The sequence below is a fragment of the Mytilus trossulus genome, chromosome 13 (assembly GCF_036588685.1).
Source record: "Mytilus trossulus isolate FHL-02 chromosome 13, PNRI_Mtr1.1.1.hap1, whole genome shotgun sequence".
Taxonomy (NCBI): Eukaryota; Metazoa; Mollusca; class Bivalvia; order Mytilida; family Mytilidae; genus Mytilus; species Mytilus trossulus.
In genome coordinates this window covers 23,420,519-23,437,175 of record NC_086385.1, presented here as the reverse complement: position 1 = coordinate 23,437,175, position 16,657 = coordinate 23,420,519, and the positions used below count along the sequence as shown (strand labels likewise).

General features: G+C 34.9%; 1 protein-coding gene across 1 annotated transcript; it reads left to right on the top strand.

The window, feature by feature from the left end:
• Nucleotides 1–5,210: 5,210 nt before the first annotated feature.
• On the top strand, nucleotides 5,211–6,141 carry LOC134694170 (uncharacterized). The gene is made up of 3 exons (XM_063555169.1): nucleotides 5,211–5,216; nucleotides 5,662–5,795; nucleotides 5,829–6,141. The coding sequence occupies exons 1-3, from the start codon at nucleotides 5,211–5,213 to the stop codon at nucleotides 6,139–6,141; spliced, it is 453 nt and encodes a 150-aa protein (XP_063411239.1).
• The last annotated feature ends 10,516 nt before the right edge of the window (nucleotides 6,142–16,657 follow it).

Below are 16,657 nucleotides of genomic sequence, written 5' to 3'. Positions count from 1 at the left end.
AATGATAGTATAGACAATGGTTTCAATTGCACGTAGAGAAATACAACCGGATGCAGATGTCCATATTTAATGTCTTTTATGTGTTGTTCGAGGCAAATTTTTAATTTATTAATACAGACTGATATGAAAAAAACAAGTCAGCGCAGTTAGGTGCCATGGGAATGTCAATCATTTGTTGAGGATCACGTCCTTCTAACGTAACAACTTAAATGTTATTGCGCTATTTAGATGTAATCGTCACTTTTTTTGATAACCTGTGATGGCTTATCCATTTGAATATCATGACATATTAACGGCAGAACTTTCTTTTATAATGAGTATATATGAATCATATCTGTGTAAGTAAATAGTTATTAAAGGTACCATGATTTTAATTTAGTACGCCAAACGCGCGCTTCCTCTACATGTACATAAGACTCATCAGTGACGCTCATATCAAAATATTTATAAAGCCAAACAAGTACAAGACCATTGAGGATCCAAAATTCTAAAAAGTTGAGCCGAATACGGCTAAGGAAACCTATGCCTGGAATAAGAAAATTCTAAGTTTTTCGAAAAATTTAAACTTTTGTAAAAAGGAAATTTATAAAAAAAAAACAACACATTATTGATATTCATGTCAACACCGAAATGTTGACTATTGGGCTGGTGATACCCTCAGGCATGGTAACATTTGGACAGTCTTGCCTATGTTGCACGGTTAGTCGTCTTTTGATGCTATTCATGGTTTATGATTTTATACTTGCAAATGGATTGTCTTAACCATACCTTTTCCATTATAAGCACATGGAATCGAATTAAATTTCAACGGCAAATTAATTTCCCATGTGAACACATAACATGAATAATCGTGCATACATGCATGGTAGTAAATATACCTTGTTGATGGACTTTCACACGGATTTTATTGTTTAAAAGTAGATCGGCACTTCATGTTTTGATTTAATTCTTCTGTGTTTCGCAAATATGACACTGTCATATTTCAATAAAGTATATTTAAGCGCAATGTCCTACTGAAGCTTTATAATTGCATAACACGATCAAGTACATCTACCATTCTCCCAATTAACTGTAAGAATATCTTACAATGTTAGCATTAGGATGCTATTTCACAACACCAATGACGTGAATAGACTGATAAAAGGTGGGTTAAGTATCCGTCTCCCGCCTTGAATATAAATTTGATTGACCAACAATGATTCTAAGTTTTCTTTACAGACTTGTTACAAAATGAAGTTAACGAATTTGTGTTGGGTCAACTTTCTGTAGAAAATCAACTAGGTTTTGTCATCAAATGTATTTTAAAAAATGACGTGGGGGATCAAATTAGGCTGAAGGGCAATCTGAAATATATTTAGAACCAGGACACCTACGATTATACATATTTTACTAAACGTATTTCAAATACACTTTAAAATGAATGTGATCGCAGTGGATCATTTTTGAGAATAGAAATAAAGGTGTATAATCATTTATGAACATATATAGTCATATCAACAGAAGTATAGGGAATTTAGTTTGTGAATTAAATTCGAATAGACCCCGATAATAATCTAAACAACATTGTGGTTGATTCAGATACTTGGAACAGACAAGACAATTCAATGGTATTTTTAACAACTTTTGCAAAACATAATGTGCAAATAAAATATAGAATGTAGCAAGTTAAATAAACATATTTAATGCATTCACATGGTCCGTATACAATCTTGGTAAAAATGCTTTGAATTTAGAAATTTGCATTGTTGGTACAACTTACTAATATGATGAACGTACAATGCTATCTGTTTATAAACACCCTTTCACTAGCTATAAACGACAAATGTACGAAAAGCTATACCAATCTTCTTAAGTAAATGTAGATGTTTCGGTAATTATATAATATTTGTTTACCAATAACTTTAAGTCAATATTATACAATAATTGCAACAGCCAAATTAAGTTGTTATCGTACTTCATTCAAATGCCTGTGAATAAATATTACAAGTTCGGAATTGACAATATCCATTTCGTATCAACGGCATAATTCCCAAATGGTGTTTGAAATACTTTGACGTCGTATTAGCTGTTAACGATGGTTAAGTATAAGTCGTTGTTGAAATTAAGTCACGGCATAATTTGCCTGTATCTGCTAAAAGTACCAGATATGGTCTTGCAATACAAACTTCTTGTGAATTGCACAACAAATTTATCTCTTTCAAAATAGCTGGACAGTTGAAAATTTATTACCATATACATAAAAAGCATCACGGTCGTGGCTTATCTCAGTGTATTTTACGTCAAATACAGTTGAGCAATAACAAGGTGTTTCATATAACGGGACAGGTCGGTCAGAGCATGGGGTTTTTAACTATTTGTATCTGCTAATTGTATATGATAATATATTTGTGAAATTTAAATTTGTTTTTATATACATTGAACGACAAATGTATGTGACGCATATCATTTTCTGACGTCAGACACTCGAATCAATATATGTGTTTGTAGAAAGATGTTTTTGTGTTCTGTTAAATTTTCCCTTTTAAAATTGTTACACGATGATGACTGCTGTACCCATAGTTTGACTATTTTATTTATTATTATTTCAGGCATCATTGTAAATATAACGGAATTTGATGTGACTGACATCAAAGTGAGAGGTTTAGCACTTTAAAACTAGGTTTAAGCTTTCTACATTTGAAAATGTCTGTACCAAGTGTGGAATATGACAGTCGTTGTCCATTCGTTTTTATGTGTTTTGTCATTTGATTTTGCCTTATGATTATGGACTTTCCGATTGGATTTTCCTCAGAGTTCAGTAGTTTTTGTGATTTTACTTTTTTATGACGTATCTATTCATCAGAACACTTTCTTACGCGATTCATTACTAACTTGAAAATATATACACGATTCGTGATCAATTGGCAAATATTCCTCTGAAGTTAAATAATATAATATATAAGATACTTGCTCATTGCTGAAGGCCGTACGCTAATTTTATGTGTCATGTGGTCTTTTGTTAAGTATTGTAGGAATGGCGATTTTAACATATCTCCTTTTTTTGATATTGAAAGGCAGACAGTTTTGACTAGACCATCCGTTGTGAATTCTCTGCTCTTAAATGTTAAAAAATATTTCCTGAAAAATAATCATTGAATCCGTACATCTTTAAAAAGATATTAACAAGCGGGGAAAATCAATACTTTAAGGATTCAGGATGATTTTTTAAACATTAATTGTATACATTCGCCGTTGTTCCCTGAACACAGTATAGACGCCCACAATCATGACAATGTTGGACGTCTATTGATTTGTCTTTTTTGAAACTCGTCATGACCAATGAATGCATACTAGCAGATGATATGAAAGCTGGATTTAAAACAAAGGGAAAAACAACAATTATAAGAGACAAACAACGAAACCACAGAAACAATTGAACGTATCAATCGAATGCAAGCGGTATAATTATCGGTTGAAGTTGGACGTTTTTTTTACTTCATGTGATATTTTGATGTTCGGTTAATGTTACTTTACTTGATCCACTTATCAAATGAAACAATATGTGCCTTTAGTTAAACGAATCATTATTACACATTTATATATAAATGTCAGGTTCATAAATAAATGTCATGATGGTATGTGCCAACTAAAGCACATATATGTCAAAACGCATACATGCTTATTTTGATCAGTTCATGGTTTCGATGAAAGTTGTCTCTAAAGATAAAAAATAATATTTAATATAAAGACATGGTTCATTTGATAATGACACTGCATTAAATCACTGTCAGTCAAGTATCTCTTTTCAACGGAAAAATAAAGCTCTAGTTAAATTTGAGCAGTATTACTTATATTTTTATAACTGCCCTTTGTTTTCCCTGTATAAATATCTAAAGAAATTTGTCTTGCTAATGACAGGTTATCTTGAAAACTCCAATGACGTAAATGGAAAGATAATAGCTACTTAGTGTTTCTGATTCTTTCATTACATTTACAGTTTATTGACCAATAAATAAATGCAATATTATGTCTGCTTTATCGGCGTCATCTGGGAACACATTTGTTCTCCAATTGATCAGTATAATGTCATCTTCAAAAATGGGAGTCGTATTTGAAAAAAAATAGGTTAGATATTGTACTAAGATAAGTATGCTAAATAAACTTGTAGATTAATTTTTTTCTTTTAACCTTTTTTGCATTTCATAACGAGTGCAAGTGTAACGGAGCTTTATTTCGCAAATGATGGATGCTTTGAATAGTGAAAAGTGGATATTATATTGATAAGAATCTTTCTTTCTTTTTGTTAATTTAAAATTACTCAATGATGCAAGATAAATGAACGACATATTCCTGTAATAGTTCACATGAGAGCGTATTCTGATTTTATATATATTAAAAGAATAGGTATAAGTGCCAATGGGACAACTCTCCATATGCATCCATGTCACAATTCAGTAAAGTAAATCCTATCGATCAAAGTACGGTCCATAACACGGAGCATTTACTTACACCAAGCAGCAAGCTATCAAAGGCCCGTAAAATGTGAAGTGTAAAACCATTCTAACGGAAAAACCAACAGCCTAATTTATATGAAAACGAGAAATCAGAATAAAATTGAGAATGAAAATGGGGAATGTGTCCAAGAGACAACAACCCGACCAAATAAAAAAACAACAGCAGAAGGTCACCAACAGGTCTTCAATGTATCGAGAAATTCCCGCACCCGGAGGCGTCCTTCAGTTGGCTCCTAATTAAATATATACTAGTTCAGTAATAATGAACGCCATACTAATTTCCTAATTGTACACAAGAAACAATAAATAAAATAATACAAGACTAACAAAGGCCAGAGGCTCCTCACTTGGGACAGGCGCAAAAATGCGGCGGGGTTAAACATGTTTGTGATATTTCAATCCTCCCCCTATACCTCTAACCAATGTAGAAAAGTAAACGCATAATGTGGTAAAGTCCAATACCAAGGTGCTCCGATTAGGAGGAACAATAACTTCCCAATGCGCAAGACCAGAAACCCCACTTCGATGCTAGAGATAACCCCAACAAGACGTGCTACGAAGTCAGGTGACTGATTCAGTGACTATTCAGTGACTATAACAGATAGTTAAAGGTTTGTAGCCATGAGTATAAACGCCCATAACAGAAACACAACATTGGTGTCAGATGTGGGATTCGAACCCACGCCCACATAAGTGGACCACAAAGGCTCCCGTGCTATGATGGTAAGACTGAATGGAAACCCTATTACATGCAATTTATTCATTTTTCAAATCGGTACAAGTGGGATAGTAAACAAAGATTAGACAGACTTATAGAATGTTTGCGGGAGAAAGCACTGAAGTTCTATAGTACTCGTCCGCTGTCAGTCCAAAATGATTTCGTACTACTTTCAGAAAAGCTGAATTAACGTTTCGGAAATAAGAACCTACCCTATACCATTAGAAGGCAATTACAGGAAGTAAGACAAAATATTGATGAAACAGTAGAGGAGTTCGCAGAAAGAGTCCAGGAGATGGCTAGTGACGGATATGGACCAACTACACCTGAAAATGTGGTCGAAACGATAAGTGTAGATGCATTTTTAAAGGGCTGTAGCGATAAGAAAGCTACTCTCTTCGCTATGGAGAAGAATCCAACTACATTTATTATTTAGATAATGCTCTACAGTGTGTAAAGAGTTCCATACACAATCAAAGAATTGTGCTCGGAAAGAGACCAGAGGTTGTCAAAAGAGTTCACTTTGACTCTGATAATGATTCCGAAACAGAGTCTTCAGAACTTGCTGTTCGAGCATTAAATAGGTATGACAGGTGAAATTCAACATCATATGACAGGAGACAGACTCCATCTTCTGATTGGCAGTCTTCAGTTGAGTCACGTCTTAAAAGAACTGAACAGGACATTGGTAACATTAAAGATGATGTTTCAAAAATTCTGATGGCTGTTTCCAGACAATCGATTGGTAGTCCAAATCGGAGGTCCATATCACCAGGAAGAAGCCCAGATAGGTCTAATGACGAGTGTTTCCGTTGTCATGAAAAAGGGCACTATGCAAGGAATTGCCCTAATACCACAGCTGTGGCTAGAATTCCAAGGTCACCATCGCCAAAGCCAACTGAAAGAGATCAACATTTAAACTCTCAATGACTGAAGGCTTAGACCGGTCTTTAGTCCATTATCCACATACAGGTCGCCCACCAACAACTGAAATTAAACAAATTGTGAGTGTAACCGGCAATGCTGGTACTCATGATCTTGTTTCAAACATCAATAAGCCAGGATCATTTAACTCAAACTTGAATGTGACTCGTTCCACAACTATTGCCGGTTGTTCTGGTACTTGTGAGATGAGCCATTTCAAGAATGAGGAAGTTCCAATAGTCACTAGTCAATTTAAGGTGAAAGAAGTTTCTATGTATGGAGATGATACCAAATATAAACCCATTAATTTAGTACTGAAAATAACTATAAATGGTAAACAGGCTGAGGCAATTGTTGACACTGCAGCACAGGTAACGGTTATCAATTTTGATTTTGCTAAGTCCTTGAATCCTGCAATTGAAGTTAAAGAGCCAGTTATATTGAAAGGAGCAGGAAAAGACAATAGTATCACTGCAAGATATGCAGATAGAGTAGCTATCAAGGTAGGCAAAACTGAAACAAGATGGAGGGTCATAGTTGCTGATATAACAGATCCAGTCATTTAAGGACTAGATGTTTTACGACACATAAAAGCTGTTATAAATTTAGTTGATTTGACCATAACAGTTGATGGCGAAAAACTGACAGCTGCAGTGCTCAATGCAAAAAGCGACAAGATAAAAATCTGTAGGGTGAAGTTAGGGAAAGGTGTTATAGTTCCACCACAATCAGAAGTTCATTTGCATGCTAAATTGAGTGGAGATTGTGAAAACGAGATTATTGTTCAACCTACAACAAACTTGAAGGGGTTGCTTATGCCAAATATATTGAGTACAGCTGAACTCCAAGTACCAGTATCTTTCAGAAATGTCACTGATAAATATATAACTTTAAAAAAGAATTGTAATATTGGAACAGCGATGGAGGTAGCAGAAGTCATTGAAGAAGCTGAATATGGTCCAACACTTAGTGTTAGAAAACTGGAACAACTTGATTAAGGAAAAGATATAATAAGCTGTATTCCAGAACATTTGCAGGATATGTTTATTAAATCAAAGAAAAATCTATCGCTCGATCAATCCAGAAAATTGGCTTATCTGTTAGTGCAATTTCAAGATATTTTTGCCAAAAATGAACTTGATATTGGGCACTTTACCAAAATAAGACATCGCATTGATACGGGGAATTCAGTACCTGTGAAAGAACGTTTGCGGCGTACTCCTCTAGGGTTCGAAAAAGAAGAGGAAGCCCACTTGCAGGATTTATTGAATAAAAAGATTATCCAGCCATCTTCTTCTGAGTAGGCAGCTGCCCCAGTCCTTATTCGTAAGAAATGTGGAGCCCTGCGGTACTGCATTGATTATAGGAAATTAAATGCTTTAACCAGAAAAGACGCATTTTCTGTTCCTCGTATTGACTCTTGTTTGGACACCCTTAAAGGGACACAGTTTATGTCCTGCCTGGACATGGCGTCAGGTTATTATCAAGCCAAAATTCATGAGTCTGATAGACATAAAACAGCCTTCCTCACCAAGTATGGTCTTTTTGAGTATATCAGATTAAGTTTTGGTCTCTGTAATAGTCCGGCATTTTTCCAGAGGATGATACAGCTGATTTTGACTGGTTTAACTTGGAAAGAATGTCTCGCATATCTAGATGACGTCATCGTGCTGGGTAAAGATTTTAGTAACCATCTTGAAAACCTCTATAAAGTTTTGCAACGTTTTAAAGATAATAACTCGAAGCTTAAACCAAGCAAATGTTCATTCTTTCAGACGGAAGTACTATTTTTAGGAAAACTTGTTAACAGAGACGGTATATCTGTTAATCCAGAGAGTAGAAATACCATTCTGAATTGGCCTATACCAAAAAAGAAGAAAGATGTTGAGTCTTTTTTGGGTTTTGCTAACTACCATAGAGATCATATCATAAAACTATAGCAAACTGTCTGGTCCACTACATGAGCTCACTCAAAAGAAAATAACTTTCCACTGGGGAGAGAGACACCAGGAAGCGTTTGAAAAGATACAGCAGGCTCTTGTAACTTCTGCAATATTGGCATATCCCGATCCAGATACACAGTTTATACTAGATACTGATGCTTCTGATACATCGGTTGGTGCTGAACTCATACAGATACATAATGGAAAGGAATGTGTCGTTTGTTACGCAAGCAAGATTCTGACCCCTGCTCAGATACGCTATTGCACCACACGGAAAGAGTTACTGGCCATAATTACATTTACACGTCAGTTTAGAAACTATTTACTAGGTCGTCAATTTATAGTTAGAACCGACCATAGCAGTCTAACATGGCTCTTAAAGTTCAAGGCGATAGAAGGACAGTTAGCTAGATGGCTGGATGAACTCTCACAGTATGATATGATAATACAGCACCGGCCTGGTAAGAAACATGCTAATGCAGACGGTCTCTCGAGAATTCCTGATAATCTTGAAGCTTGTGATAATTATTTTGCTGGTGCAAAGTTGGAAGGGTTGCCTTGCGGGGGCTGTGATTATTGTTGTAGAGCACAGAGAACTTGGGGACAATTTGAAGCTGATATTGATGACGTCATTCCACTTGCTGTGAGGATAGTAGCAGAAACTGATGTCAACAATGCCAAAACAGACCATTGCAACTGGATGGAAGGCAGATCAACCAGGGACATTATTACAGAACAGGAGAAAGATTCAGACTTATGCCAGATTATACAGTGGTTAAAGAATGATCAAGTTCCCAGTGAGTTTGAATTACAGCTATGCAGTCCAGCTGCAAAACATTGGTGGAGCTGTAATTCACAGCTAAAATTTAACGATGGAGTTCTAGTCTATGAGTGGTTAGATATTGTACCGCCAAAAGTACTGGTCATGGTTCCTTAATCAATGAAACAAGAGGTCTTGGTAAATTGTCACGATACAAAATTAGCTGGACACTTTGGACAACAGAAAACTTACAACAAGCTTAAGTCAAGATTCATGTGGCATGGAATGAGGCATGATGCATTGATTCATCTTAGAACTTGCGAAGTATGTAACATCAATAAGAAGCCGAGTAGAAAAGCAAAAGGAGCTCTTGGACAATTCCATGCTGGTTCCCCGATGGAACGAATCCATATAGACATTTTAGGTCCGCTTAGAGAAAGTGCAAAAGGTAACAAATGTACACTTGTGGTAATAGACCAGTTCACAAAATGGGTTGAATTTTATGCTTTACCTAATTAACCAGAATGCTCAAACTGTGGCTACAACATTAACTGATAATTGTATATCAAGATTTGGATGTCCGTCCATGATACACTCAGATCAGGGTAAAAATCTAGATGGAAATCTTTTTCGTGAACTCTGTAGCCTTCTGGAAATTCCAAAAACAAGAACTACCTCATATCGTCCTTGCTGCAACGGTCAGGTTGAAAGATACAACAGAACCATCATTCAATGTATTCGTTGTTTTTTAAAAGGGAAGCAAAGAGACTGGGACCAAAATTTACAGTTGTTAGCAGGAGCCATTAGATCAACTGAGAACAGAAATACAGGGTATTCCCCTAACATGCTTATGTTTGGAAGAGAAGTTCAGCATCCTGTGGATTTGCTAATGGGCACCTCACACACTAGTGGGAACAGTAAGCAACCATCGGAATATATTAAAGATCGCAAGCAAGTTATGGAAGAGGTACACTCAATTGTCAGGGAGAATATTCAGTCTGCACAATTCAGACAGAAAAGAGATTACGACACAAAGCTCTTTCAGAGAACCTATGATGTCGGGGATGCTGTTCATAGAATAGATTCTGCCACTAAAGTAGGGGAGAGTAAAAAGCTAAGATCACCTTGGCAAGGGCCATATTAAGTCATTAAAGTCATATCCCCTGTTTTGTACAGAATCCAAAAGCGCAAGAAAATTATCGTTGTGCACCATGATAAATTGAATCCCTGTGAGGATAGAGTTTTACCAAAATGGCTTAAATATGCTAAGAATAGGCTTTCACTAGGTGTTCATAAGGAGAATGAGGATTTAGATATTATGATACAAGATCCTGATATTGGCCAAGATCTCTCGGTGTTATTCCCAGACAAAATTCTAGACAATGATCTGACCATGATATGCTCCGGTAGTTCTGGAAATTATGGTCAGACCACTAATGGAATTCCTGTCCAAAATGCTGATGTGAATAACCAGGTTATGAATACCCCAGGACGTATTCATGGCCCTGTTGTTGATGCTGAAACTATTAGTTCTTGCCCCTTTTGTTTAACCGGCAGTGCTGGTGAAAAGGAGTGTGAACATCATTATAGGGTTGTATCAGATTTAAACGACTCATTTAGTGAAAGTGATTTAGATGAAACCTTTCTCTATACAGTAGAGGATTCAGAGGAAAGCGAGTATGTCGGTCGTACGAGGAATCGTCCTAGATATTTGGATGATTATGATACGATGTTTGACTGTTAATTGAATATGTTGTGTGTAAATATGTTGCGTTGGTTGTAACTGTTTAAAAAATATTATTTTATGTGGTAATTGTTTATTTGCAGCTCTATAAGTAGGATGGTGTCCATTGAACGCGAGCTGGAATATGATGTACGGGATGAGATTGAGTTGGAAGGGAATAGGACAGTGGTGATCATGGGGAATGAGATGGAAGTGCTGGATGAATTGGAAGATCCAAAGGCTCCGCAGTGTATACTGTGCCCACTAAAGGCCAGACACCCAGCCAGACATGCATTGGATAAACACCTTCCGTGGTATTGTAGTCCGCAGACAGCATGCTGGAGCTGCAGTAAGCAGGAAAGAAGACTAGAGTACCATGGCAGGGAACACCATACAGCTGAGGAACGTTTTCAGTGGGATGAAGATGAGTACGGAGAAAGTTGGGTTCAACTTATGAACGGGTTATTTAGAGAATTGGCAGTGATGAATAATGTGGATTACTCTGAAGGATTAATGAGATATGTAAGTGAAATTATGGCATAGGTGAGAACAAATAGAAATTTTACAGAACAGGAACTGTCTCTAGTCAGACTTTTTAACCAACTGAATAATTATCCGGCTCTACAAGGAAAGAAATTAAAATCTAAAGCAGTATACAGCCTTCATTCTCTAATTCACTGGAAAGTTTTGGTTATTGTCCACTCTAAATTACAGTCCGACCAGCAACATTGGCTTAACACTTTTGAAGAATATAAATCTGCAGCAGGAATTCCATTAGGACCTTTGGCAATCAAACTTTCCGGACCAATTTCTATTGCTGACTCCCATTTCCATTTGGACACGCTCTTGGTTCGTACCGGTTGTTCTGGTTTCCATGAGCTGTCCGATTTTGGAACTCGGGAGTATTACAAAACATGCATGATGTTTATGGTGGCTAATTTCTGTTTTTCCTCATCCTGGCCAAATTCATCACAAAGAACAGAATTGCGTAAAACACCATCCGTCCATTTCAGTTTCGGTATCCACCCACGCACTGTCAATTCTTCATCATCGTCAAATCTATAGAGACATCTGGCAGATCTAGAGTACCTTGTCAAGTCCTCCAGGACTGTAGCTATTGGAGAGTGTGGACTTGACACTTCAGACAGAAACATTAATCTATCTAAACAGATTGAGTACCTTGAGAAGCAGCTACAACTCGCTGTAAAAAATAGTCTACCAGTTGTCATACATTGCCGTGGAAATGATGCCCTTCATCTCACTTTACTGACCTCTCTTGTAAACTGTTGCCCAAAAGAACAGAAGATCCACTGGCATTACTTCACCTCATCTCAAGAAATCTACTTAACAGCTTCAGGACATTTCATCAATTTAGTTTTTGGTATCACCCCCTTTATCTTTGGCAATCGTTATCCAAATATTCGTGAAATTATAAAAGAAAATGGAATTAGCCGTCTAGTTTTGGAATCTGATGCTCCGTATATTAAATATAAAGAAAATCAAATCCCAAATCCATATATAGTCAACTTTGTAGCGGAGGAAATCTCAAAACTATTGAACATCCCAGTGGAGCAAGTTTTCGAAACTACATTTGCAAACACACAAAGAATATATGGAAAGAGGGAGTAGAGAGGAGGAACTGACTATATTTGTTGTATATATGTTTATTTCGTTACATGAAGAAAATGTTTATATTTACTCTGTTATAAGAGTGTTTTTGTGTATATTTTTATACTTAATTTTCTTGTTCTAATGAAATTCACCGGGAGTCTTCCTGGTTTTCATTAGTCAAGGATTTTATCTGGAACAGAAGTCAACAACTACGGAATTTCATATTGAGTCATTGACTTGGACTATAGTTGCCGTGTAGTTGATGTATAAAGTGTATATATGTTGAGTTACAGTTGGAGTATTTGACAAAATAGTATCTAAACCACTGAAGGATTTTCAAAAGCATTCACTACTAAGACAGTCATTTTATAATTTGGATATATATATTTCAACTCTGTTGCAACAAATTAAGGATCAAGATTCGAATCAAGATTATGAAACTTTCCAAAAGAAAATGGAGTGGAGTGTGGTAAAGTCCAATACCAAGGTGCTCCGATTAGGAGGAACAATAACTTCCCAATGCGCAAGACTGGAAACCCCACTTCGATGCTAGAGATAACCCCAACAAGACGTGCTACGAAGTCAGGTGACTGATTCAGTGACTATTCAGTGACTATAACAGATAGTTAAAGGTTTGTAGCCATGAGTATAAACGCCCATAACAGAAACACAACAATAACTATACGCACATTAAAATTCAGTTCAAGAGAAGTCCGAGTCTGATGTCAGAATATGTAACCAAAGAAAATAAACAAAATGACAATAATACATAAATAACAACAGATTACAGTTAACTGACATGCCAGCTCCAGACTTCAATTAAACTTACTGAAAGATTATGATTTCATCATATGAACATCAGGCACAATCCTTCTCGTTAGGGGTTTAGTAAATAAGAAACATATATACATTGACTTATAATGGTTACTTTTATAAATTGTTATTTGGATGGAGATTTGTTCCATTGGCACTCTCACACATCACATCTTCCTATATCTATGAACCACATGCATGTGCCAGAAAAGGTTTTAAAATCGCTCATTAAAACTGTTCATAACGCAATCTAAAAATTAATCAATTTACATGATACAGATAATAACCCTTCTCTCTCTTTGTATTCTTTTTTTAGCGTCTTGTACTCTTTCTAGCTACATGTAGCTCTGCATTTTTTAGGTCTCGTCAATGTCTCAACATATCGCAAATATCTCTAAAGTGATATCTAATGATCACAACTAATCTTTCATTAAAAAAAAATAGTCAACAGGTGCACTGCGATATACAACTGGTGGCTTTTTTGTGTACCTTATTGTTTTAAAGAAGTACAGATTGGCAATAAAAGGCATCTTACATGTATGTGCAATACTGCACTAAACAGATCTGTTCCTGTTAATTAATTGTGTTGCCATATCTGTCATTTGACAAATTGTTCAGACCTAACAATAATCCCATAGTATTTGCCGCCCATGGTCATTTTTTCACGTACAAGTTAATAACAGGACTTCCACAAAATTCATGTTATAAAATTTTCTGATAGTTATATCATACGTTTGTTTATTAAACATGGTAAATTTAAATGATTAGTTTTATAAACTTTTAAAATTGTTAAATTGCATTTGACTTCATGGGATTTAACAAACATTACACGATGCATACAACTCTCCATTGCTGATCTCCGGTGGTTGATGGGTATATCTTAATAAAAGCATTTTTTCTGGCTGTATTTTGCGAAACATTTAGGAATTTTGGTCTTCAATACGCTTCAACTTCGTACTTTTTTTGGTTGACCTTTGTTATTCAAGCGTCACTAATGCGTCTTTTGTGGACAAAACGCGCGTATAGTGCCAATATAAAATTGCAATCCTAATATCTATCATAATTGTATTTCCTTTCAGCAGTTCTGGTTATAAGCAAACAATATACTTCTGTATTTTTATAACAACTCCTTTATTTTTTATGTACGAAATTGTATATTAACAGCAAAAATCTATCTTGTAAAAGGCAAGTTATAATAAAACAGGAAAATAACGTAAATGAAAAGATTATAACTACTTGATGTTTCTGATTCTTGTATGGAAATAACATTTTATTGGCCAATAATGTATTGTTATGTCTGCTTTATCGGCGTATGTGTTTATTGTGTAATGTCACTCAATTAAAATCATTGTCACATTAACTTGTTATGTCTGTGTAGGTTGCTCACCCATTTCTTTTCGATATACAAAAATAATAAATAATGAGTTTTAGGTTTAGCTATGTTTATTAAAACATTTGGATTAAGTTCATTGCAAACTTTTTTTTAGTCTACAGTGAATATGATTATATCAATTTTGTAATAAGATAAACATGAAAAATACTGGGGAAACTAAATCAGCTAGTATAACCAAATTTGAAAATGATTCCCTAATCAGGAGTTTTTTTTATGAATAAAGCTTGATATGTATTAAGAAACAATTATAAGTTAATGAAACCAAAGATGGAGATTGATACCGAAAATGGACACACAATTCCTAAACATAGATTTCAAAATGCATAACGATCAATAATGTCCCTAAAAAACAAGGGGTTGGACAAGAAACATACCTTTCAGAAGTAACCTATTATTTGACTTGATGTTTAAAATAAATAAGTCGAACCTGTTACATATTTAAGGACCCGACAATGCATCATTCGTTATAATTATGTGTATTTCCATTATGAATCTAGTATACATAGATAGATTCTCCATGGTTCTTCTAGCTAATACTTGAAATACAGTATGATGAATTAGTTGTTTTCCATCTCCTCTTTCGGGCATATTTTAGGCAATATTCCAAATAATGATTGGTGCATACAAACAACTATATGTTTAGGCTTGGACTATTAACATATTTGTTAAAGGGGTAGAGGATACAGCATCATCCATAATCTTGAGTTTCGCACGTGTAACGAGCTTCAAATATTTGATTAATTCAGAAGTATATTCTGGTGTAATAACTACGAGTGACCTGACCTTAACAATTGTCTATAATTCAATGGATTAATTTTTGACCCGAAATTGACAAAAATGTATAAATATAACACACGACTTCGCGCCAATTCTAACACGGCAAGTCTACTGAAGCTAACACAATTAAACGCTAAAGAAAACGAACAAGTGGAAAACAACTGTATTTTATTTGTCAAGCCATTTTCTCGCTTCTGTGTACTTGCCTTAAGTTCATCCTATTTCTTTATTTTAAATTTTATCCTGAATAGTTTCTTGTTCATTGCTTAAAATTTTGAAAATTTCTATTCAACTATTGCTTCTAATTCGTCTACTAATATACCATAATTGTCAGATTTTAATTGAATCACGTTTTAATTTTTTTTTTACCTAAATATTATTACGGTCAGACTGTTCTTGAATTAACTGACTGAAATATGACAATTAACACAACGTCTTATTTTTCAAAAGTGCAATTTCTGATAATACTTAAAAAACCGAAATAGCATTTGTTTTTGGCTGAGGTTGTTATCTGTTGAATATAATAATGCCTTTAAGCTCTAACTTATTAGACCGACTTTCTTTTTAACCCTGAATATCGAAATCCATGCAATATCTATGTGCTCTTATATCTGTTATTTACCGCGAGCACTATAATTATGAACTAACATTCAATAGCACACATTTACATGTTAAGGGTCTATGGTTTTACTGTAGTTGTCTTTTATCAGTTATCTCTTGAAGCAATACGTATTTGCGGTTTATTTCTTGTATTTCGATATATAAATGGTAATATTCAATCTATTCTGATTATTTTAGAAATAGTGTTTGTTCAGAACGTTACAGGGTTCAGGGTGCGTCACTTTTGTCGTTCTTCGAGTTGAGAGGAAGACAAATACAAACTTAGTATAAAGAGAACCTAAAAATCGAAACACTAACGGTAGTGAATCACCATTTGTTTAAAAAAAAAAGCTTCATCCGATTTATCAATGTGACTTATAAGTTTGAATGAATATAAAGTAAGCATTGTAAGTTCTCGCAATTAAATCGAAATATACATTAACATATAGGCAGTTTATGATTAAGATACTTTTCACGAATATATCTAAACAAAAAATTGCACAATTTCAAATTATCTGTATTTCTTCTTTTCTTCTTCTTTTTTTTATTTCAAATTAAGTCTTATTAATTGTCAGGTACAGGTAAACTTATATTCAGAGGAATTGTGTACACATCAAAATAGAGTTAACATCTCTAAACGTACATGTATATAGTGTTTTGATTTTTTACCAAAACAAGTCTTTTAATTTCAGGACATATTGGACGATAACGTTAAACTGGTACAAACCTAAACAAATGGTAACACCTTGTTGTTTTAATGATTTCTAAAACAGAATATACGGTACCAATTGGGAAGTATTTGTTAAAATTTATTTCTATTTTAACTCCCAAATCAAACCGCAGATGTTGCTAGCTAAAATATAACCCCAAAATAACTTTTAATCATGTCCTTTAGCTGAAAC